General features: G+C 37.4%; 1 protein-coding gene across 2 annotated transcripts in view; it reads right to left on the reverse strand.

The window, feature by feature from the left end:
• Window positions 1-26,162, reverse strand: part of Dnah12 (dynein axonemal heavy chain 12) — a 160,908-nt gene that overhangs the window by 19,155 nt on the left and 115,591 nt on the right. For both annotated transcript variants that reach the window (XM_090322530.1, XM_090322537.1), the window contains exons 60-68: window positions 22,358-22,516; window positions 19,750-19,894; window positions 17,826-17,976; window positions 17,351-17,604; window positions 16,808-16,948; window positions 11,877-12,014; window positions 8,040-8,273; window positions 6,826-7,014; window positions 5,613-5,716 (exon numbers count right to left, since the gene is read on the reverse strand). In XM_090322530.1, coding sequence (XP_090178656.1) covers window positions 5,613-5,716; window positions 6,826-7,014; window positions 8,040-8,273; window positions 11,877-12,014; window positions 16,808-16,948; window positions 17,351-17,604; window positions 17,826-17,976; window positions 19,750-19,894; window positions 22,358-22,516 — 1,515 coding nt within the window. The remainder of the gene's footprint in view (window positions 1-5,612; window positions 5,717-6,825; window positions 7,015-8,039; window positions 8,274-11,876; window positions 12,015-16,807; window positions 16,949-17,350; window positions 17,605-17,825; window positions 17,977-19,749; window positions 19,895-22,357; window positions 22,517-26,162) is intronic.

Here is a 26,162-nt window from a genome sequence, read left to right on the forward strand (position 1 = left end):
AATTTCATAAACTGTTGGATTTCTGTTCTGATCTCTTTGATGACCCATTGGTGATTCAACAATGTGTTGTTCAGTCTCCATGAGTTACAGGGTTTTCGTTGGTAGAGATGTGTGTTCAGTTCCAATTTGATACCTTTGTGGTCTGAGAGTGTGCATGGAATAATTTCAGTGTTTCTGAATCTGACCAGGTTTGTTTTATGGCCTAAGATGTGATCTATTTTGGAAAATGTTCCATGTGCTGCTGAGAAAAACGTATATTGTGTTGTTGCTGAGTGGAATGTTCTGCAGATGTCTGTTAGATCTAGTTGGTCTATATAGTTGTTCAGTTCTAAGGTTTCTCTGTTGAGTTTTTGCCTTGTTGATCTGTCCATAGGTGAGAGTGGTGTGTTAAAGTCACCGACAATCACTGTATTTCCATCTATGTATGGTTTCAGTGTAAGTAAAGTTTGCTTGATGAAGTTCGGAGCTCCGGGATTGGGTGTGTACATATTTAGGATCGTTATGTCTTCCTGGAGGAAAGATCCCTTTAGTAGTATGTAGTAACCTTCTTTGTCTTTTCTTACTAATTTTAGTTTGAAGTCTATTTTATCTGATATGAGGATGGCAACTCCAGCCTGTTTATGGGGGCCGTTAGCTTGATAGAGTTTATTGCAACCTCTCACTTTCAAAAGATGATTGTTTTTTTGGGTAAGATGTGTCTCTTGAAGACAGCAGAATGATGGCTCTTGCTTTTTGATCCAACTAGACAGCCTATGCCGTTTAATTGGAGAGTTAAGTCCATTGATATTGCGAGTTAGGATTGAGAGATATTTATTAGTTCCTACCATATTTAAAAGCTTTTATTTGGGCCTGTGTCTTGACAGTTCTTGTGGTCCTTAGATGGTATGCTGTTTAGGTGCCTTTCTATCCCTATATTGCATTTATTTTGGTTTTCTATGTATAGAAGATCTTTGAGAATTCTCTGTAGTGTTGGTTTTGTTGCGACATATTGTTGCAGCTTTTCCCTGGAATGGAATGTTTTTATTGTTCCCTCAGTTATGAATGAGAGCTTAGCTGGGTACAGTATTCTTGGTTGGTACTTATTTGACTTAAGGGCATGACATATATGCTTCCAGTCACTTCTTGCTTGCATGGTCTCTGCTGAGAAATCTGGGGTTATTCTTATTGGCTTTCCTTTATAGGTTACTGATCCCTTTTCCCTGGCTGCCTTTAGGATCCTTTCTTTGGTTTCTATTGATCCAGTTCGGATTGTGATGTGGCGGTGGGATGTTCTTTTCTGGTCAGGTCTGTTTGGGGTTCTAAAAGCTTCTTGTATCGGGATTGGCCTGCCCTTCTGGGTATTTGGGAAATTCTCTGAGATGATTCCCTGAAGTATATTTCCAATACCATTGACCTCTTTCTCCACACCCTCCTCAATACCGATTAGCCTTAAATTAGGCTTCCTAATTGTATCTTGGACCTCCTGAAGCGCTCTCTCATTTTTCCTAGATTTGGATTGACTCATTTTCTGTTCTTTCTCTATAATAACTAAATTATCTTCAGCCCCGGAAATTCTCTCCTCTGCATTGTCTAACCTGCTATCAAAGCTATCTACTTCATTTTTCATCTCCCTTGCTTCTAATTGCTCATTTTTGATGCCTTGCATCTCTTCTTTTAGATCATGTATGGATTTCTTTAGCTCCTTGATTTCCATTTGAGTGGTTAGCTCAGTAGCTTTATTTTCTTTGAACATTTGCTGGAGTTCGGTCACCTTTTTATTTGTGGATTCTATGAATTCATCCATCTTTCTTTGAAAAACCTTTATTATGGCCTCCTTTATGGCTTCTTCTTTTTCACTTTTCACCTTGTTTATGGTTTCCTCTTGTTCAGCTATGGCTTCCTCCCTTATCTCTTTCTTTATATTTTCACGTTTTTCATTCATGATGTTTATCAATTGCATTTGTATAGCAGTTGGAAGACTCTCCTCTAGGTTTGCCAGTGACTGTTCCGTTGTCTGTTTACCTTGGGTGGGGGATGTTGTTTCTTGATTTGACATTTTTCTTGAGTTTCTTGTTCTGCCCATTTGAAAATGGGAGCAAGATTAATACTAAACACGATCATAGTTTTTCAGATATAACCAACCTAGACCTCTGTAGCTGGCAGACACTAGATGTTCACAAGTTTTGATTGGTGTTATCACTCTTTCTTTTTGTGCAGTTACAGACCAGTCTAATATATCCACTGATAAGCAATTTATACCCAAAACAATAAGCCTCTCAATTCAATCTCTATTGTCGTTAAGTCCCTCTGAGCCTAGAGAATAATTAAACACCTAGATATACAGTATTGCTCAACAGCCATCAAGTGTAGATCCATGCAGTATAAGGGTTGAAAGATGAATAGAGGTCCAGAGATAGAAAAATAGAATGAGAGAGGTCAGGGGAGGTACAAGAGGATTAACGTAGGAGTGTAAGAATATTGTAGTAATGAAGAAAAGGTATAGCATAAGGATAACTGACCTAAGTTGGTAAGTAGGTGGCGTATTTGAGTACAAAGTTTGGAAAGTATTAGAATAAAACTTATGTGTTGCTGCACGACTAGCTCTTAGCCCATCCAGTGGCCTCACAGTGGACCATGGGATGGATCTGCGAGCTTCCGTCTGAGCGTGGTTGGCAGACGTTTTCCTGTGCTGCTTCCAGGGGCGGCCCCAGGCCAAGGGTCTGGGGATTTAGAGTTTCCAGGGCCTCTCAGCAGGACCAGCAGGAGACCCCTCTATTCCCAGGGGCGGGGCCCAGCTGAGGACGTGGGCTCCAAGGGCAGAGCCGCGCCTTTTTGATTCTCAGAAGCAGAGCTTGGCTGCTGGTTGGCCCTTCAGATCCCTGCTGTGTTTCCACTGCTTTGTCAGAGTCTGTGACTGTGAGGGGCCCCTCAGTGCTGTCTTGCTCAGGATTCCCAGCTGGAAGATGCCCCGCTCAAGAACTGAGGAGGGGCAGATGCTGGCTCCTATTTTCCCGCACCCCCTACCCACTGTTGTAAGGCAGGGTCCCAGTGCCCTCCACTCTCCAGATCCAGTGGCCTGGGAGAGGAGCCTGGTGGGTGGGTGGGAGCTGGGACAGCTCCGCCTCCCCTGGTGGGGTGCTGAGTCTTAGGGTCCTCCTGCTTGTCAGTCTCCAGTCAGAGGGCTCGGGGTTGAGCCCGTTGGGTGCGTGGGAGTTGGGACAGCCCCGCCTCCCTTGGTGGGGTGCTGGGTCTTAGGTAGCCCACCTGTCAATCTCCAGTCAATGGCCTGAGGGAGGGGGCTGTTGAGGGAAGGGACAGGATTCTAAATTCCTTGCCCCCTTGCTCCCGCCAGTCTTTCTCAGGCGGGGTGGAGGGGTCTGAGTTAAGTTCTATTGCTTGGTACCCGCTCTGCTTTCCCGATGTGTTTGGGGATGCGCTGTATTACTCACGCCTCTGCGTCCGTCTGCGGGTGTTCCACGGTGGTGGGGAGTCTTTCACTCCCCTCGGGTCTCCGCTGCCGCCGCCTGTGTTCTGTGTCTGGGTTCCACTGCTTGCTGTTCTGGTTCCGCATCTGGGTTCCGCTGCTTCCGCTGTTCGCTGGCCCGGTTCTGTGCTGGTTTCTGCAGCAGTAAGGTTCCCGGCCTGGCGCCCTCCACTGCTGCCGCTTTTCTTGGCTTTCCGCAGCTTTTGTGGCTTGGAGCCAGCGGCGAGAGGTGGGGGAGGGGTCCTCACATTCCGAATTCTTTGAGAAAGTTGGATGTGAGCTTTATCTGGATTTCTTTTCCAGTTTGAGTCCTTCTCCGTTGCTTTTTGAGTTTTTTGTTGTGGATTTCTTAAGGTAGTTGGCTCATGGGACTCCCTGGTTCTCTCTTTGTGAAAGAGAGCTAGGCAGCGTCCCTATTGTCTCGGAGCCATCTTCCTTCTTCTGTTTGAAACCTTTATATATCCTGGTAATATTAATACCTTATCTGATGTATGACTTGCAAACATTTTCTCCTATTGTGTAATGTATTTCTTTACTCTGTAGCAATCTTTGCTATAAATAATCTATTTTTAGGTAATCCTATTTGTCTATTTTTACATTTAGGGATCAGATCTTAAATATCATTGTCAATTTTTTTCAGTATTTTTATAGGTTCAAATTTTATGTTTAAGTCTCTGATTTATTTTGAGCTGATTTGTGTGTATGTTTTAAGAATCCATTCTATTCTTTCGTATTTAATTTTCCCAAAACCATTTATCATACAGACTGTCTCATTTCTACTGTATATTGTTAGCACTTATCTCAAAGACCAATTGGCCCTATATGTATGGGTTTATTTCCTGGGCTTTCTCTTCTGTTATACTGATTAATATATCTGTATTTTAAATATAGTCACTTGAAAGGATAGCAAGAAATGAAGTAGTGTGATGCCTCTAGTTTAATTTTTTTTTGATTGACTGTTTGGGGTATTTTATGGTTCCATATAAGTTTTAGAATTTTTATTCTTTATGTATAAAAATGAGGTTGGAAGTTTGATATGAGTCTCATTGACTCGTAGTTCAGCTAATTTAAGCAGAGAGTCATATATATATATATATATATATATATATATATATGCAAATACTTTGCTTTCCATTTAGACCCAAACAGTCAAAAACATCATAAACATACCCATGTGAGACAGAAGCCTGAGTACCTGAGAGATAATATACTATTGTATATAAATAATAGTCTTTGTATAAGAAATACCAAATTAAGAATTAGGGATGTAGCTTGGTGGTAGAGCTCTTGCCTAGCATATAAGTAAGCCCTTGGTATGATCCCCAGCACCATAAACAAAACAAACAAAACAAAAAATCAATAACTACACAACCCTCCAAATACTGACAATAACAACTGTGAAATTAAACTAACGGGTATAACATGGTATTTAATATACTTTACTTTTCTGTCAACAAGTCTAGAAACCAAAATAAACCTGGAAGCACTATAAAAATTCATAAACACAACAAATCTTTGTTCCTTAACCTAGTACCGAATTGCAGAAAATTCAATAAAAATGTAAAGCAAATATTTTATTACTATGTGGTGAAACCCATTAGATTTAGTATAAAGAGTGAGGTCTATGTGTGTTAGATAGCAGAAAAATGACAAAAGATATAACTACACATAGGTCTAGATAATTCTCAGTTTGTCTTTTTGAAGAGGATAGTAACAAATGGGTGTGAAGTTATCATTAGTGAGTATTTAAATCAGAACAGCTCTCTTTTCCACAACCTATTTTACATTATAAAAGATACTCTTGGGCTGGGAGATTGGCCTAGTGTTAGAGTGCTTGCCTAGCACGCATGAAGACCTGGGTTCAATTCCTTGGTACCACATATATAATAAAAAAAAGCCAGAAGTGGTGCTGTGGAGAGCTCTAGCCCTGAGAAAGCCCAAGGACAGTATTCAAGCCCTGAGTTACAGCCATGTACTGACTGGCAAAAAAAAAAAAAAGGAAAAAGATACCCTTCTGGGGCAAAACAGCATAGAAATTTTAAAAGGGGAATCTAAATTGCTCCTCTTAAAAAAATATTTAATTCTTTGCCAGTGTCCCATTTTATCAACTTTAGTAAATTATTTTCTATATCACTGTGGATATACTTACTTGTTAAATCGTTCCATTTCTTGTACTAACACAGTATTCATGCTCTCTTCATACCTCACAGGATATTTGTGTAGTGCTGTTTCAATGTCAAAGTCACCTGGGAGCTAAAATAATGGATTTTGAAGACCACAAATTACTTCCAGAATGGATAGTTTCATCCAACTATAATATCAATAATAGCTAACACTAGGGTCTATCTATGCAGCAGGCACTGTGCTAACTTCTTTGCATGAGTTTTCTTTGCCATATAATCTTAAGTGGCTATTTTTATTTCCATTTTATAGACAAAGATCTTTAAGTTAGAAGAGGTTAAATTACTGGCCCTCCTTTGTCTCAGCACTACCTCTTCACCCAGATGTGACCAAAATGCTTATCCCAACTATTCTTTGGGGGATCTTTTGTAGAAGCCCCATTGTATGAGGGCAAGACCCTTTCCCTACAGAGACAAACTGCCGAAGTAGGGGCTAAGTGTCTGGAGAAGACGGCAGAAGTGGTTTGCGGAAGCAAACCCTTGACTGCACGCAGTGTTTCTCTTCTCCCTTCTCCAGCAACCATAGCCAAAATTATGATGAACAGCTCCACCTAAAGAACCAAGTAGTGGTGCTGTTTGTGCTTTCAGAGGCAAGTGGACTAGGGAGCAGATTCTTCCCTGTGAGTGTGCTTGAAACTGAAATATGGGCTCCTTCTTCCTTGGAAGGGAGTTGGAAAAATCTGTGTTTAGGAACATAATTATCCAGCAGTTCCAAAACAAAATGACAATAGAGAGCACTCCTCTTTACTCCTTAGGGTTAAGTACATTATAAAAACAGAATGCTAACTTGGCACCAATCTTATTTCTTGTACTTCCTTACCTCCTAGACTATAGATTAAAAGTCATTTTCATATCAGTACTTCTTTTGAAATGAAAATTTCACATTAGGTCAACTATATTAGCTCATCTATATCTGTATACATTAGCTCATCTATAACTATAGTTACTAAAATCTGAACTGTGTAGCAGGCATCTTGGAAACAACTTTAAATTAGTTCTCTCTTTAATGTCTTCAAAACCTTATAAATTGGCATTCATATACCATTGATGTATCACAGGCCAGATTTGGAAAGTAATGCTTAGAGAAGTAAAATATCTGGCTCAGAGTCATAATGCTGAGAAGTGCATTTTCAGAACATCATATCAGTACTTCCTTTGTTTCTATCATACGATAAACATTACCTTTTTCAGTATGTTTTTGGTAATTTCTAACAGAATTTGGTCAGTACTTCCTGAGGATCCTGTCTGTTTGGAGCCTCCCTGAGTGAGGAGTAAGGATTCAAAAAGGGTTTTTGTTTGTTGAAGATCTTTGGAGATGTCAACATTTTCATGCAATCCAAATATCTCTGGTTCTTGAGTAAATGGAAGTTTCTACCAAAAAAAAAAAGTATGCATCACATTTTCACTGGATACTGAAAGGAATCAAAATGTGCCATACCAGAATATGCCACTTTGCCCTAGGATTGAGTAAACACATCAATAGTGTCAGAAAGCTCTCTGCTCTTCCCTCATCTGCCTAACAGCAGGTAATCCACCCAGCACCCCCATCCTGCAGCAGAATGAAGAAAGGTACTATTCCTAGCACTGAGGATAGTCTGCAGATGCACATCATGCTCAGCCCTTGTCTTCTATTAGTTTTCCCCACATATTTCCTAATTACTTCCCCTAGAAGCCCAAGCTATTTTTTTCTTCTTTAGTCAGTTTTCCATAATTTGTTACCTTTTATTTCAGTAGTTTATATACTCCTAAATAAAACCTCTTCTTTTGCTTTTCACTTTTCAGTGAAGCCCCTCTAGACATAAAACATTTATATCAATACAAATTGTATACATTTTCTCCTGCTAATTTGGTTTTTAAAAAGTTGTTATAATAAAGGGGGTTGCCATTTTATTAGTTAGGTAATGAGTATATTTTTCTTTTTGGACAATGTCACCTCTTCTTTTGTTCTCTCCCAGTTTTTCCCTCCAATCCCTGCCCACGAGTTATGCAGTTCATTTTCATCATAGTTTCTACTGAGTACCACTGCTGCATATGTTCATTCTATGTCCATCCATTTTTGTGTTCTTTTTGTATTGTTTTTAATAAATTATTTTCATTTAGAGGCCACAGCCATTAGTTTAAGAGGATATAGGAAAGTTCTCCTTTTTATCTCCTATAAAACAGGAGAGTCATAAAGTAGACATGTGTAGATTGAAAAGATCTAAAAAAAACCCTACAATCAAATATAAAATAATAGAAGCATCAGACTTTTCCATTTCCAATAATTGCTAGGAAAAAAAAGGACAAAGTTGATCAAAGCAATACTTGACTAAATGTATACATTAGAAGGGAATGTCTCAACATTGCTCTTAGAAAAATCACACATAAACATAACCTTATTTTTAGTGTTATGTTACCTTGATGAATTCAATGTATTCTTCATAAGTACCTCTGGGAGGTGCAAAATAGTTTCCACTGGGAGAAAACTTATAATGAGGGTTTTCAATTATATGTGAGTTGTAAAAGTCAGCCAGCATGGTTAACAGGAGGCGCCTGTCCCAATCATCTGTTACTCTTCCACCATAATTACACTCTCCAGTAAGGTAAGAGATAGCTTCAAATGGAATTGTATCATATTCATTTATAAATAACTGAAACAAAGAAAAAAGAAAATTCGTTCACCTCATTTCCATATTATCTATCTACTACACTTAAGAGGGATTGAAAGTATTAAGAATTATGGGTTGTAATTAAGATAAATGTTTTATTTTAAATTACTAGCATCAACTGAGTTTGATTATATATGTACATTTCTTGTAATAAAACATTTAATTTATAAAAGCTGACATAGAAATAGCCAAGTTATTTTACTATAAATTTGGATAAACTTATCATCTGGGGTCAACTTTGTCTCCGGGAAGACATCTAGTAGTATCTGGACATAATTTAGATAGTCATAACAGTGGAGAGATATGAAGTCCTTCTAGTATCTACTGGGTAGAGTCCTGGGATGTCACTTATGAATGGACAGGACAACTTCCTACAGCCCTCAATGTTGTAAGCACCAAGCTAGGATCATGGTGTCTGGCTTAGGCACCTTGCATGATGTGACAAAACAATTTTAAAAACTTGGTACCTGATACTATGTTATCTCTCATCTCTTTGCTGTCCCTTGGTTATCTCATATTGTTAGAGTATCTCACTTTGTTACCTGATATGTCGGATATATTTGTATTTGGTTATTTGAAATTGGATAGGGAATGGGGGAAAACAAGATGAGGGGTGGGGGTGGGGGGAGGGAAATGGGGACCAAGACATGTGAAAGGGTATCAATGTATGGGAATTAATGAACCATCTATCTGGCAAATATCATGTAACCCTTCTATTAATTATAATAAAAATATATGAAAAAATAAAATAAAATGTATTGTTCAATAAGCCATATAATGAATGATTATTGTCCTTAAGGTACTATGTTATCTCTCATCTCTTTTGCTGTCCCTTGATTATCTCATATTGTTACAGTATCTCACTTTGTTACCTGATATATCGGATATATTTGTATCTGGTTATTTGAAATTGGATAGGCAAGGGGGAAAACAACATGAGGGGTGGGGGTGGGGGGGAGGGTAATGGGGACCAAGACATGTGAAAGGGTATCAATGTATGTGAATTAATGCACCTTCTATCTGGCAAATATCATGTAACCCTTCTATTAATTACAATAAAAATATATGGAAAAAAACTTGGTACCTGAGCACTGTTTATTCACTATGACACATAGTGTTTCTCGATTCCTTATTATAATAGTAATAAAAGTAATGAAAAAACAACTTGCATACTTTCATAGTCTTATTCATTTCCCAATAACTATACAAAAGAAGAAATGGAGTTAAAAAATGCAAAAGTAAGCGAAGGCCTGAATTTGTTTGTTCCAGTTCTTGATCTCCAGTATACAGGATTTTAGGATAGTATATGTATTTCAATGCCATATTACTAGTTGAGAGTTCTGCCTGCCCCTGTAATTTAGCTACAACAGCAGAAATTATAGTAGAAATGCTACATAGTTTAAAAAATATTTTCTATATTCTCCAGAGTCATGCTAAAATAAGGCCTAAGTCTTAATTCAGAGGGGCACCAAAAAGAGAGAAAACCATCTTTTCAGAGAGTGAATTTTTTGTAAAAAAGAGGAATTTTTCTTCCCTTTGGGAGAAAGGCAAAAGTATGTTCAACTTAGTCCCCTCATTAGCCAAAACTGAAGAAGGAAGCCCCAGTAGAATTTAATATTAAATCTATAGCATATGCAAGGAATACAGTTTTCTGCACACTTGGCCATCAGTTTTTTTTTAATTTTTATTGTAATTTGTAAAACGGTTACATGATATTTGCCAGATAGAAGGTGCATTAATTCACGTACATTGATACCCTTTCACATATCTTGGTACCCATTACCCTCCCCCCACCCCCCCACCCGTCTTGGTTTTCCCCCCTTCCCTATCAAATTTCAAATAACCAAATACAAATATATCCAATATATCAGATAACAAAGTGAGATACTGTAACAATATGATACCCAAGGGACAGCAAAGGAGATGAGAGACAACATAGTACATTAAGGACAACAATCATTTGTTATATGGCTTTTGTTTCAATATCCTGGAGGTCCTTTCAATTAGCTTCATACTATATGGCCTTATGTATGAAGATTTTGCTCTATTGCAGATCTCTGCTAGTAGAGCCCAAGGTTTCTACTGATTATGACAAATGAGGGAAACCATTGAGCCTAAGTTCCTTTGAGTCTGGCTTACTTCACTTAATATGATTTTTTTCTAAGTCTTTCCATTTCCTAACAAATGGGTCGATGTCATTCTTTCTGACAGCAGCATAGCATTCCATTGTGTACAAATACCACAACTTGTTGATCCACTCATCAACTGAGGGACATATAGGTTGGTTCCATATCTTTGCTATGGTGAATAATGCTGCAGTGAACATTGTTGTGCTAGTGGATTTAGTATGCCCTAGATTCCGGATGGTTGGGTAGTGGAATTGCTGGGTCATAGGGGAGTTCTATGTTTAGCCTTTTGAGGCACTGCCACACTGCTTTCCACAGTGGTTGAACGAGTTTGCACTCCCACCAACAGTGTAGTAGTGATCCCTCCTGTTGGCCATCAGTTTTCTGGTTTGCTTTTTTGAAGAGATGTTCCTACTGGTATATTAAGTGAAGATGGCATGCAGATAGATCTCCTTTCATATTGTAGTCACTAGCGTATGAGAGACAAGACTAAATGATGCCTGTAAATTTCAATGTCCTGGTTAGGAAGGCCGATGATACTGGAGACTGAAGACTGGAGCCTAGCTACATGATGAACAGCCAGTTGACTAATTATGGGCAGTTTGATTTACCATCACACTGGAATATTTTTCCAGCTTCTACAAACAATGCCAGTCTCATAAACCGATGTTTAAAGCAAAAGTTAGCATATGTCATGACAATCTCATAAGCACCAATTTTAATGATTGTATTAGGATTTTCAAATTAACGGACTTAGTTAAGGCTTCTACTCATTTTATTAAGTTGGTAACATGTTAATGATTTCCTCCTCCTCCTTCTCCTCCTTCTCCTTCTCCTTCTCCTCCTCCTCCTCCTTGTCCTTCTCCTTCTCTTCCTCTTTCTCCTTTCTCTTCCTCCTTTTCCTCTTCTGTTCTGGTAATCAGACCCAAGGCCTTATACATGCAAGTCAAGTGCTATATTACTAATCTGTATACCCATCTCAATATCAACAATTTCTATAAAATACTGTTATGGGCTGGGAGTTTGGCCTAGTGGTAGAGTGCTTGCCTAGCATGGACGAAGACCCGGGTTCGATTCCTTGGTACTACATACATGGAAAAAAGCCAGAAATGGTGCTGAGACTCAAGTGATAGAGCTCTAACCTTGAGAAAATCCAAGGACAGTGCTCAGGCCCTGAGCTCAAGCCCAGGACTGGCAAAAAAGAAAAAAGCCGGAAGTGGTGCTAAGGCTCAAGTAATAGAGCTCTAGCCTTAAGAAAGTCCAAGGACAGTGCTCAGGCCCTAAGCTCAAGCCCAGGACTGGTAAAAAAATATTTTTAACAATAAATAAATAAATAAATAAGATAAAATAATGTTATAATTTTAAATTTTCAAATCTGTTATAAATACTATTAACTAATTATAGCCTATGGTCTGGTAAACAGTCCTCTGTTATAAATGTTATTCCTTTCCAAGTTTACCTGTAGTTGCCGGATACTGATGCGTAAATCCGATTCATTAAATCCATATGGAATATTCCAACCAAGAGGACCAAATTTCTTTCTCTCTTGCACAAGAGCATGAAAAAAGCAAACTCCAAATAGCAACTTCTCCCATGCCTGTATTGTAAAAATTAGACAAAAACAACAAAAATTCTGGTAAGGTTACCATCAATGATATAAGGAGAGATGAACAATCTTTATATAACAAGATTCTATAATCATGAATTTCTATTAATTAATTAACTAATTAATTAATTTGCCAGTCCTAGGGCTTGGACTCAGGGTCTGGGCACTGTCGTTGGGCGTTCTCAAGGCCAGTGCTCTACCACTTGAGTCACAGTACCACTAGTTTTTTCTGTGTATGTGGTACTGCGGAATCAAACCCAGGGCCTTCATGCATGCTAGGCAAGCATTCTACCACTAGGTCATGCTCCTGGCTAAATGTCTATTTTTAAAAGACATGTTATAAAAAATGTTTAAAAAGACATATTATTTTAAAAAAAAACATGTTGTAAAAATAAAAAGCATTCATGTACTGGGCAGTGGTACTAGGATTTCATGCCTGAAATTCTAATTACTCAGGAGTATGAGATCTGAAGACTATAGTTTGAAGCCAGCCTGGGCAGGAAATATGCTATATCCAATTAACCACCAAAAAAAGTTCAAAGTGTAGCTATAATCAAATGGTAGAGTGCTAGCCCCTTCCTTTTCAATAATATTTGGTTAGTTTCATTAGTCTATCTTCATAAATATACATGTAATATCCTTCAAATCTCTTCATCTTCTCCCCTCTGATATCCTCCTCCTCCTTTCCACCAATTCTTCTTTAATACTCTTTCATTTATGTTCATGTCTTAGTTTCATCATTATTACTATTACCATAGATTTCACATATAAGCAAAAAAATACAATACTTGCTCAATATGATGATCTTCAATTCCATACATTTCCTGCAATTCATGCAAACTTCATAATTTCATTTTTCTTTAGAGCTTTATGCACAGTGCTCCACTGTGTATATATGCCATATTTTATTTAACCGTTGATTGGATGATTCCTCAACTTGGCTACACAGTGCTTTAATAAACTTGGGTATGCAGTTACCTTGTATTTTTATTTGCATCCTTTCAGATGTATGCCCATAGAGTGTTATGAAAAATGTCAGAAGATAGGTCCACTTTTAGCTTTTTCATGAATCTTCATACTGATTTCAGAGGTTTCACTAATTTACTCCTTTACCAATATTATATGAAATCACCCTTTTCTCTGCCTCCCTGACAGTATTTTTTTCCAGTTAAACTGGTCATAGTAGGTTTTTATTTTCCATATATTTTATTGTAATTAATAGCAGGGTTACAATATATTCACCAGATAGAAGGGCATTATTAACCGAACATTGATACCCTTTCTCATCTCTTGGTCCCCATTTCCTTCCCCCCACCCCTGCCCCTTATCTTGTTTCCCCCTTACTTATCCTATTTCAAATAACCAAATAAGCATATATACAATATACCCGACAGTATTTTTTGTGGTACTGGAATTTGAACTCAGGGCTTTATTTTGCTAAGCAATAAAATAACTTTACCACTTGAGTATTGGTGCTTCCTCTTTGTGCTGGGATAACATGAATCCAGCAGTTGGTTAGCATGGAATCTCAAGAATTAAACTTACACCTATTTGATCATTAACAAAGAAAAAGCCAAAAATATATTGGAGAAAAAGATGGCCTCTTTAACAAATTGTACTGGGGACACTGCAAACCTACATACAAAAATCCAAAACTAGACTGGGCTAGACTCTCACCCTATACAAAAGTTAATTCAAAATAGATTTTAAAAAATCCATGAATGTAAGATCTGAAACTTTGAAATAATTAGAGAGAAACATAGGAAAAACTGGGAAATATGTAAGTATAGGCCATCATTTTCTAAGCAGCCAAGAAACAATAATAAGAATTGGCAAGTTTGATTGCATCAAACTAAAAAGCTGCACATCAAAGGAAACAATTATCAGTATAAAAAGACAACTCACGGGACCAGGAGTTTGGCCTAGTGGTAGAGTGCTTGCCTAGCATGCGTGAAGACCTTGGTTCAATTCCTCGGTACCACATACCCAGAAAAGGCTGGAAGTGGAGCTGTGTGGCTCATGTGGTAGAGCCTTGAGAAAGCCCAAGGACAGTGCTCAGGTCCTGAGTTCAAGCCCCGGTACTGGCAAAAAAAAAAAAAGACAACTTACAGGTAGTCATCAGATAAACATTAATATCTAGAATATACAAAGTACTCAAAAATCTTATATAGTAAAAGAACACATTCTTTTACACGTGGAAATACAGTCTTCCCAACACTGCTGAAGAAGCTGTTCTTCCCCATTGTCTACTCTTGGCTTGCTAGGAAAGATCTCCCGACCTCTAGGCACTCTATTCTGTTCCACTGGTCTATTTTATGCCTGTTATTACTTTATTTTTGTAATGTATTGTGAAATCAGAAAGTATGGTGCCCCCACTTTGTTCTTACTCATCACTGATATGGCTAGTTGAAGCACCATGTAATTTCATATGACTCTTGGAGTTCATTTAAGATCTAAAAAGCACCCAGGAGCAGTGGCTCACACCTATAATCCTAGGTACTCAGGAGGCTGAGATCTGAGGATCGAAGTTCAAAGCCAGCCCGGGCACTAAAGTTGGAGAGATTCATCTTCAATTAATCACTAGAAAAAGGGAAGTGGGGCTGTGGCTGAGAGGTTGGGCAGTAGCCTTGAGCTGAAGAGCTCAGGAGCAGCGTTCAGGCACAGAGTTCAAGCCCCATGACCGACAAAAAAAAAATATTATCACTGAGATTTTTATAGATGTTTTGCTGACTTTGTAGAATATTTTTTGGTAGTTTAGGCATTCCAAGAATATTGAATCTTCTAACCCATGGATGGGGGTGTCTCTCCACGCTTGTATCTTCTTTAGTTTACTCATCTTTCTTGTCATTTTATGTGTAGAAGTCTTTTGTTTCCTTAGTTTCAAGTTTATTCCTGTGTTTTATTTTTTGGTACTATTATAAATAGTTTTCCTAATTTCCTTTTCAAATGTTTTTTGTCAGTGTATAGAAACACAATTGATGTTTGTATGTTTTATATTCTGTAAGCTCACTGATTTTGTTTATTAGTTTTAAAAGTTCTTTTATGGAATTGCCAGTTTCCTATATGAGAGATAATTTCACCTGCAAACAAGAGTAAATTGTCTTCCTTTAATCTAATCTGGATGCCTTTTGTTTTGTTCCTTTTCATTGCCATTTCTGTGTCAAATAGAAGTGGTAGGAGTGAGCATCCTTGCCTTGTTCTTGACCCTGAAAAGCTTTCAGTTTTTTACTGTTGAGCATGATATCAGCTGTGGGGTTTTTTTTATATACGACCTTTCTATGTTGAAGTAATTTTCTTCTCTTTCTAGTTCATATTCTATCATGAACAAATACTGAATTATGTTAAATGATTTTTCTGTATCTATTGAAACAAATAGGCGGTTTTTAAGTCTTTCATTTAATCATACATTATCCTGGTGTAGGGCATAGGCATCTACAGCTTTATTAAGTTCCACATATTTGTAAGATTATGGTTCAGTTTGCCTTCCATAGCTTTCCATCAGCTGTCCAGGGGAACAGTGGCTTGTTTTGTTTTGTTTTGTCAGACCTGAGGCTTGAACTCTGGGCCCGGACACTGACTCTGAGCTCTTTAGCTCAAGGCTACCACCCTACCCCTTGAACCCCAGCACCACTTCTGGTTTTCTAGTAGTTAATTGGAGATAAGTCTCATAGACTCTTTAGTGCCTGGGCTGGCTTTAAACCACTATCCTCAGATTTCAGCTTCCTGAGTAGCTAGAATTATAGGTGCGAGCCACTGCGCCTGGTCACATTTTTAAAAATTTGTATATATTTATATATATTTTCCAAATTACCAGTTCCATGAAGAGTGCCTTACATCTAGCAGGTGCTTTACAAATATTTATTGAATTAAATAGAGCAATTTATTTCTGGAAGTATCATTTAGATAATTAAAATGACCATGATATCAACTATATCAACTACAGAGAACTATTCAAGTAGATATACTGAAAACATTATTATTATTATTGTTATTATTATTATTGTGGTTGTGCTGGGTATTGAACTCAGGTTTGAGCACTGTCCCTGAGCTTCTTTTGTTCAAGGCTAGTGTTATACTATTTGAGCCACAACTCTACTTGTGACTTTTTCAGAGATATGAGTCTCATAGACTTCCCTGCAATGGCTGGCTTCAAACCACATTCCTCAGATATCAGTCTCTTCAGTACCTAGGACTACAGACATGAGCCACAGTGCTCAGCTTGAAAGCATTATTAATATGTCACAATGTTGCCAATATAATTTGTTATAGAAAAGCAGATTTCTTTGGTTCTATTTGTTGTCTTTACTTTATAACTTGTATCTAGGAGCGTATCTAATACATATAATAGTTGAAATCCCAGTTGGGCTTTTTATTTTACACTCACACCTCCAATTCTAGCTACTTGGAAGGCATACATAGATGAGATGGTCCGTGGGTTAAGGCTGGTGGAGTAAAAAAAATGAGAGAGTCTATTTGTAGAAATAACTAAAGCAAAAAGTACTGATAGTGAGGCTATAGTGATACAACACTTGCTAGCCTGGCAAACAAAAGGCTATGAATTCTAATCTTGGTACCACAAAAAGAAATTCACTGTATACTGCATTATAAGTAGAACACAGAGAATTGGGATAAAACGAGCAAGCTATGAACAACTTCTCTCCTGTTAGGAAATACACAAAGTTTAAAATAGATCACATAAAATAGCTAATCATTGTAAAATTATGCAACTTGAATATCTAATAATTATAAAAACACTGATTAAGGTTTCAGAAATTAATGGGTACCTGTTCTTTTCCTGGACATCCGTTAAAAAACTGTTCATCAGAAACTGGATCAGTGAGGTATGACTGAAGGAGATTCAGCCGAAGACCTGTGGGAGGCTCATTAGTCATTTTCACCCCATTCTGCAGAATTGTTACTGGAAACTAAGACAAAATAAATGTAAAGTATTATAAAAGATAGCAATCTTGAGCCCTAAAACTACACAAATTACCGAGCTAAAATAAAAAATACATAGAAAACTCCAGAAATATTTCTCAAAGAAATTAAAATATATAGTGGGGCCGGGAGTTTGGCCAAGTGGTAAGAGTGCTTGCCTAGCATGCACCAAGATCCATGTTCAATTCCTTGGCAATACATACACAGATAAAGCAGGAAATGGTGCTGTAGCTCAAGTGGTAGAGCTCTAATCTTAAGAAAGCCCAAGGACAGTACTCAGTTCCTGAGTACAAGCCCCGGGACTGGCAAAAAGAAAAACAATCAGAAAAAAAAAGATATATAGTATGACAGCATGGTAAACATACTGAACTCAACAAAATCAAACATACTTTTGGAGATGGGTAACTTGTAAGCCAAAGTCTAAAGGATGGATTACAAATTTCAGGAGAAAACTCTTCACATATTTTTTCCAACATGGGCATCCAGGAGACAGCAAGGTGACAATTCTGTAAGCAAACCCATGTTCCTTCTTCTAGTGCCGCTCTAATCATTTTTGTTGCAATTGGTCCTTGTCCTTGTCCCAGTGAAATGGCTTGAAATTTATTCCCAGACATGGATTTATCATTTGCAAACTTCAGCAGGCCTACAGGGGACACCAAAAGAAACTCTCACTCTAGAATTATAAAATATGCCTTCAGATATCTGCTTAGATGTTATAATGGAAAATTCCCATTTTCTTTCCCTATAAACACACTCAGGTAGTAACCTGATTTATAATCCTAGAACTTGTTCATTATAATCCTATAAATTAAAACAAAATGTTTTATTTGAAGTTTCTTAGAAGGTTACGGTATATGCACTTACTAGCCATAGGATCTGCTCCCGGAGACAGCACAAAAATTAAGGGAATGGTGCTATTTGAATCTAAATAACTCTTTGCCAAATCAAATGGTGGAGGTTCCACAAACTTCTTTCCTAGTTTGTCAGTTACATAATTTGTAACAGCTGGGGTAATCTAGTGAAGAGAGGAGGTAAGAGTCATTGGAGCATTCTTAAAAATTTTACATAACAACTTTAATTCTTGAACAATAATAAAGAATAAAATTTAAGTAAAATGATCAAATATTTATTGATCAATAAAACAAGAACAAACAATCCAAAAAGAAAATAACAGAAGAGATTGTTTACAGAAAAAAGAACTACAAATGGTACTAACCTGGAAATATGCTCAAGCTTGTTCATTACAGCAGAGACTGAAAACTGTCCACTGACTTAGTTTCATTTTGGTAACAGAACCCTACCTGTTTCCCAACATTCTTTCTGCTAGTGTTGCCACATGACTGTTTTGGCCAAAGGGACACAGCTACAAATTATATATGTACCTTTCAGATCAAATTTAAGAAAGCTGACTGACTTCAACACTTTTTTCTTTAAGCAGATGTAATGTTCCCAAGGCAGCTCCAATCTTGCTGATGGAGCTTACATTCTAAGAGAATTTTCAAATATAAGAATAAGAACCTGAGCTTCTGGATGGTCTCAAGAAACAAAGTCTGCAATCCCAGCAGTTGTTATACTGAGGCAGGAGAACTGAGACTTTGCAGTTGACCTGGGCTCTATAGCCAGTTCAGGCTAGCCTAAGTTATAGAGCAAAATCCTATCTCTAAGTCAAAACAAGTAACTCAACAAGCAAAACACAAATTTAACTGCACTTAGATATCACTTTTTACTTATCACATGGTTATATAAAAAAGTTATCCATGATATCTGGTTGGCCTAGTGTTTTTGTTGTTGTTTTGCTTTTCGGCAAAATTCATAACTTTATTGAGTAAAATAGTACCATGATCTAGTCACTATGAACCAAAATCCTGACAATAACAATGGTGATAATGTTTTTTGTATGCTCAGTTCTGGAAAAAACCATTAAAAGCATAATTGAAATGATTAATTTATATACAAACTGAAAAGTATGATATAATTTTATACATAAAATCTTAAAATGATTTTTGTCATAAAATTCTAGATTATAACTAACATAGCAAAAGCCAGAAAAGGATTAAAGAACTTCTAGTTATTCTCTATGACAATCTGATTCTCAATATTCTCATTTGTAATAATTAGTACACATCTAGGACTCTCCTAGCAGAGGATTCAATAGCTCAAAAACTATGCACATAAGGTCATATAAAATGAGACTAAATGAAAGGATCTCTAGGATATGGAAACAAGAGCTTTATTTTGTGCAGTTGTTCTTAATGTACTGTTATTTCTCTTCTCCTTTGTTGCCCTTTGGTCAATCTCATCTGGTTACTGTATCTGACTTTGTTACCTAGTATATTGTATATATGTTTATTTATTTGAAATAGGAAAGGGAAGGGGGGAAAACAAGATGATTGGGAGGGGTGGAGGAAAGGAAAAGGTTGGGGGTCAGGTGCATGGCCTAGTGGTAGAATGCTTGCCTAGCATGCACGAAGCCCTGGGTTTGATTCCTCTGTACCATATACACAAAAAAAGCCAGAATTGGTGCTGTGGCTCAAGTGGTAGAATGCCAGCCTTGAGAAAGCCCAAGGATAGTGCCCGGGCCCTGACTTCAAGCCCCAGGACTGGAAAAAAGAAAGGTTGGTCATCACTAATAAACCTTAAAAAGTATCTTCAAAAGGCAAAAGCTGAATTGAAATCTTTGACTGAAAGACTGAAATACCATTATGCAGAACATTATTGTATCTTTAAGACTGATACTTGACAAATGACAAATTATCTCAATTCCAAACAGAACTTATTTGTCTTTTACCTTATCAGGTCTTAAACACCTGAGAATTATTATTTTCTGTAGTTCATTTAAATTCTTGTCCATTGGTTCTGGAAGCTTCACATTGTATGGCTCTTTACTGTCATAGATTTCCCTCCATTCATCTTTATGTTCATGAAAATGTTCCCTAGTGGAAAAAGTATTATTATTATTATTTTCATTGGGAAATATTTTAGAAGAGATCGTTGAGCAAGGAGAGGAAATAAGACAGCGACAGGGCCATTTCTACATCACTGGATTTGAAAAAGGGTGAACTTGGTTGAAATAGATTGCTTGCAACTATGAAAACATCAGTGAAAGTTGTTGAAATTTGGAGAGTGGGGAGAAAGAGGGAAAAGAAAGTGACAGAGGGGTAGAATTGATTGGAGTACAATGTAAATGTTTGTGAAAATGTAACAATAAAATCTCCTTCCCCTGAAACTTAAATAAGCTAATAAAAAACATATATCTGGGGAAATATTGGAAGTATATGCACAAAAAATGTAGCAGAAAGTACCTGTTAATCAAGAATGGAGATGAATAAAAGCAGCTGGTAGAGTAGAAGATATGAAAGAAACCATCAATAAAATGTGTGGTTCAACACCTTTACTCGAAAGAGATGTATAGGTATAATGAGTAACACACAGCCTGCCAGACTGGCCACAGTGATAACAAGTCTCCTTTGACATCATCCAGTGTCCCTGGCAGTTCTCCTGTACCATCTTTAAAAGGGTATTATTTTGACTCTGAAAAAAATACTGCTTTTGCCTGACCCCCAAAATGTAAACCTTTCATAAAGGAGAGCATCTGGCAAAGTAAAGGGAAAGAGAGGATTGCACCAGCAGCAGAGAAAAGGGAAAGCAGGGCAAAAGAAAGTAGCTAGAATGGGATTTGAAGTTAGAGGCTCCAAGTGTACCATCAGCAATCTGAATAGCCCAAATACCTCATGCTGAAGGTGCATGCTTATACTTCATCAAATGGAAGATGAATTCTATGTGTTAAGCTTTACTGGGTTCATTTGAGTTCCCATGCTGTATTGTGCCTCACAGGTCTCACAGAAACTTCAACTATCACTTTAGGAATTTCCCAGGTACAGACCAGCCTGGCTTGCTCTAAAGTTTCCAGATCCCTGATATCTGGTATTATGTGTGGCCCCTGAACATCCAGGCAAATAACTATTTTAGTATGTGCTTGTCTCAGGCAGATCTTACTGATCTGACTGATGTGAAGACGATCAAGTAGGACCAACTATGATACCATGGTCCAGTAGTTTATACTCTGGGCTTCTCTTCTTTTAATGGTTAACATTATGGAGCAATCTCTACCAGTGCTCTGCATTGCCAAGAAGGGGGTTAGAAGATCACTCTCCCCATTCCACAACTCAGCAGCAACCTCTGTGGGAATTTCCATTGAATAGTAATTAGACATGCTTGAAGGATCAAGCTGTGTGCCTGAAGGATACTATGAACCAATATGACAGTCACATGAGTGATTATCACATTGCCCTGGCATATACACAAAATAGGAGGAATCCTGTTAACAATGAGTTAAGACTGCTATACAAAAATCACTTCACAGTTACTATATGTTCAGAACTGTAACTATACCTCACCTTCATTGCAACATTGCAAGCACAGCCTTCTTTCCTTGGCTCAGGGATTTCTGGGGAGCACTGGAGTTGTATATGGCCACCTTACATAACTTTAGTATTCCCACTATAGCTAACTAAGTATTCCAGGTACTGCCTGAGGGAATGTGATTTGACTTAAGAGAGTAAAGAGTAACTTATTTCCATTTTTAATGAGGACATTCTAAATGATGCCCAGAGCACACAGATCCCATCTATCCAGCTGCTAGAAGCAAGGCACTAAATGTTCTATAAGAGGATGCTTTATAAAATTATTTCAATTAAACAATTAATGAAAATCTTTTTCATAACAAAGTAGTTATTTCCTTTTTGTTCAATTCCTCAAAATGGTTCTCTATGTTCTGCTTTAAAAAGTAAAGCAAAACAGTTATTTTGTTAAGGACTGAAGATTGACAAAAACTAAAATAACTCAATTAAATGTTATTATTTCACAAAAGCCGTTTGAAGAAATCTAATGGTGAGACCAAGCAGTCAGTGCTGGGTGCTAGGAAGACATGTAGGTATAACTGAGAAAGCCAGCTGGGATGGAGAGGACAGGGAGGTCATATTTAATCTTTACAAAAAGGTAAACTTGGCCTTCTCACACTCACCATCACCATCAAACTCAACCACAGATCTCTAGGATTTTCCCTTTATTGTCATTCACAGGTATTAGATGGGAAGATGACTGCTTTTAAGTGGGGAAAGTTTAAGGCACTCCTGAATGTATCTTTGTTGGGGCACCATACATACAGAATGTATGTAAGTTGTTAGTAATTCTGCTTCTATTATGATGATTTGGATATCAAGGACTCAGGTACAAAGAAAATTAGCTTGGATTTTTTTGGTACTGGTACTTTAGTTTGTAAAATGTTTATGCAAAGGACTAAGAACAATAAATTTGAGGAAACATGGGAAATAATCACTAGATAACAAATTTATCCATTAATATTTAATGTAAAACCATCAAATATAAGCAATTACCTGAGTCCTCTGAAGGCAGGAAATTCACTTGCTCTACAAATTTCCTCCCAGCTTTTATCCTGTAGCCAACTTGGATCTGGATTTCTTTCTGCACTCTTAAGACTTACTCCTCCCGTTAAAAGAAACATCAGTTCCTGGTATTCAATTTCTTTCCTTGCCCTGTATTCTCAAAATAAGAGCTATAGTAAATTGCTGATTTTTAAAGGAGAAGCAACATGAGAAAGGATATCAATGTTTGTGAAGTAATGCACCTTCTATCTGGTGAATATAATGTCACCCTTCTATTAATTACAATAAAAATATATGAAGAAAAGGGGAGAATCAAGACAGGAAAAGTAGATGAGGCTATGTGAAAATTGTATTATTTTCAACAAATATCAAAAGGGCCAGACTTGGGAACTGAAATTAAGAAGCAACTGATAAAGCATTCAAACTTCGTTCTCACTACCTCTCCTTTTAGGTAATAAGTTACAAGCCCTTGGAAGTGGAAGCCTACCTGGAGCTATCTTCCCTCTCCTCTGAAAGTGTCTGAAGAAGAAACAAGAAAGTCCAACCCTGCCAACTCCTTAAAAATTGGCTTCCCTCATTTGTCATAATCAGTAGAAACCTTGGGCTCTCCTAGCAGAGATTTGCAATAGAGCAAAACCTTGATATAAAAGACCATATAGTAGGATGCTAAATGAAAGGATCTCTAGGATATAGAAACATAAGCCATATAATGAATGATTGTTGTTCTTAAGGTACTATGTTATCTCTCATCTCTTTTGCTGTCCCTTGGTTATCTCATATTGTTTCAGTATCTCATTTTGTTATCTGATATATCGGATATATTTGTTTTTTTTCAAATATTTTTTATTGTAATTAATAAAAGAGTTACATGAGATTTGCCAGATAGAAGGTGCATTAATTCACATACATTGATACCCTTTCACAAATCTTGGTCCCCATTACCCTTCCCTTCACCCCCCCATCTTGGTTTTCCCCCCTTCCCTATCCAATTTCAAATAACCAAATACAAATATATCCAATATATCAGATAACAAAGTGAGATACTGTAAAAATATGATATAACCAAGGGACAGCAAAAGAGATGAGAGATAACATAGTACATTAAGGACAACAAATATTCATTATATGGCTTTTGTTTCAAAATCCTGGAGGTCCTTTCAATTAGCTTCATACTATATGGCCTTATATATCAAGGTTTTGCTCTATTGCAAATCTCTGCTAGTAGAGCCCAAGGTTTCTATTGTTTATGACAAATGAGGGAAACCATTGAGCCTAAGTTCCTTTGAGTCTGGCTTACTTCACTTAATATGATTTTTTCTAAGTCTTTCCATTTCCTAACAAATGAGGCGATGTCGTTTTTTCTGACAGCAGCATAGAATTCCATTGTGTACAAATACCACAACTTGTTGATCCACTCATCAACTGAGGGACATCTAGGTTGGTTCCATATCTTTACTATGGTAAATAATGCTGTAATGAACATTGTTGTGCTAGTGGATTTAGTATGCCCTAGTTTCCGGATGGTTGGGTAAATGCCAAGTAGTGGAATTGCTGGGTCATAGGGGAGCTCTATGTTTAGTCTTTTGAGGCACTGCCATACTGCTTTCCATAGTGGTTGAACGAGTTTGCACTTCCATCAACAGTGTAGTAGTGATCCCTCCTGTCCACATCCCCTCCAGCATCTGTTGTTATTCGTTTTCCTGATCTTGACCATTCTAACTGGAGTGAGGTGGAATCTTAGAGTTGTTTTAATTTGCATTTCTTTTATGACCAGAGATGTTGAGCATTTCTTCATGTGTCTATAGGCCATTTTTGTTTCTTCTTCAGAGAAGACTCTCTTTAAGTCTTTGGCCCATTTTTTTAATGGGATGGTTGTTACTTTGGAGGTTAGTTTTGGAGTGATTCAATTTTTTGAGCTGTTGATATATTTTAGATAAGAGGCCTTTGTCCGCTGAATGGTTGGTGAAGATCTTCTCCCACTCTGTAGGCTTCCTAATTAATTTACTAGCTATGTCCTTTGCCATACAAAAGCTCTGCAGTTTAATGCAGTCCCACTTATCCAGACTTTCTTTGATTTGTTGTGATTCTTGGTCCTTATTAAGAAAGTTTCGACCTGTGCCAAGGAGGCCTAGTGTATCTCCTATTCCTTCTTGTAAAGTTTTCAGTGTGTCAGCTTTTACCTCCAGGTCTTTGATCCATTTGGAGTTGATTCTAGTGCAGGGTGACAAAGAAGGATCCAACTTTAGTTTTCTGCAGGTGCTTAACCAGTTCTGCCAGCACAACTTGTTGAAGAGGCTATCTTTCTTCCATTCTATTTTTTTTTTTTTGGCTCCCTTGTCAAAGATTAGGTGGCCATAGGTCTGTGGTTTAATATCTGGGTCCTCAGTTCTATTCCATTGGTCTTCAGGCCTGTTCTTGTGCCAGTACCAAGCTGTTTTGAGAATTATAGCTCTGTAATAGAGTCTAAAGTTTGGAATTGAAATTCCTCCAACGCTGTTCTTTCTGCTAAGAAGTGTTTTTGCTATACGGAGTCTTTTATTATTCCATATGAAATTTTGGATTGCCTTTTCTATTTCTTTAAAGAATGCCATTGGGATATTGATGGGTATTGCGTTGAATTTGTAGATAGCTCTTGGCAAGATTGTCATTTTCACAATGTTGATTCTTCCAATCCAGGAGCATGGGAGGTTTTTCCATTTCCTTAGTTCTGCTTTAATTTCCTTTTTCAGGGTTTTAAAGTTTTCATCAAAAAGGTCCTTTACATTCTTAGTTAAGCTAATTCCTAGGTACTTTATTTTCTTTGAGGCTACTGTGAAAGGAGTTGCTTTTCTGATTGTTGCCTCATTCCTCTCACTGTTGACATAGAGGAAGGCAGTTGATTTTTGAGGGTTAATTTTATAGCCTGCTACCCTTCTGTATTTAAAGAATCCTATAGACTCTACTCCCAAGCTCCTTGAACTGATTATCGGATATATTTGTATTTGGTTATTTGAAATTGGATAGGGAACAGGGGAAAACAAGATGAGGGTGGGAGTGGGGGGGAGGGAAATGAGGACCAAGACATGTGAAAGGGTATCAATGTATGGGAATTAATGCAACATCTATCTGGCAAATATCATGTAACCCTTCTATTAATTACAATAAAAATATATGAAAAAAATAAAAAATTGGTAGTGATTACAAGATGAAAAGTTTATCTGAGGAAAGGAAATCCTAAAGTGCATCTACTGTATCTATGTTTCAAGTAGGCCTAGACACATCTCCATATTTTAGAATAATAAGCAGCACCCATCTTGGCCACTCAAAACTTCTATCTAGTTGTCTAATGACTGGAGGTTACTAGATGACACAATTTCATGCATTCCCACAGCTTAGAAAGAATAAAAGGCAGTAAATAATAGCTGTCATTTTGAATCTTCATTTGAATCTTTATTTGCTTATTTGAAATAGGAAAGGGAAGGGGAGAAAACAAGATGATTGGGAGGGGGTGGGTGGAGGGAAATGGGGACAAAAACATGAGAAGGGGTATCAATGTGTGAGAAGTACTACACCTACTATCTGGCAAATATAACTGTAACCCCTCTATATATTACAATAAAAATAAATAATTAAATAGGTATGCACATAAGGTCATATAGAATGAGACTAAATGAAATGAACTCTAGGATATGGAAACAAGAGCTTTACCTTTGTGATTGTTGTTCTTAATGTACTATTTTCTCTTTTTTTCCTCATGGATAATCTCACGTGGTTACTGTATCTGACTTTGTTACCTGGTATATTGTTTGTACATTTA

Source organism: Megascapheus bottae, chromosome 2, assembly GCF_031878675.1.
Source record: "Megascapheus bottae isolate mThoBot1 chromosome 2, mThoBot2.hap1, whole genome shotgun sequence".
NCBI lineage: Eukaryota > Metazoa > Chordata > Mammalia > Rodentia > Geomyidae > Megascapheus > Megascapheus bottae.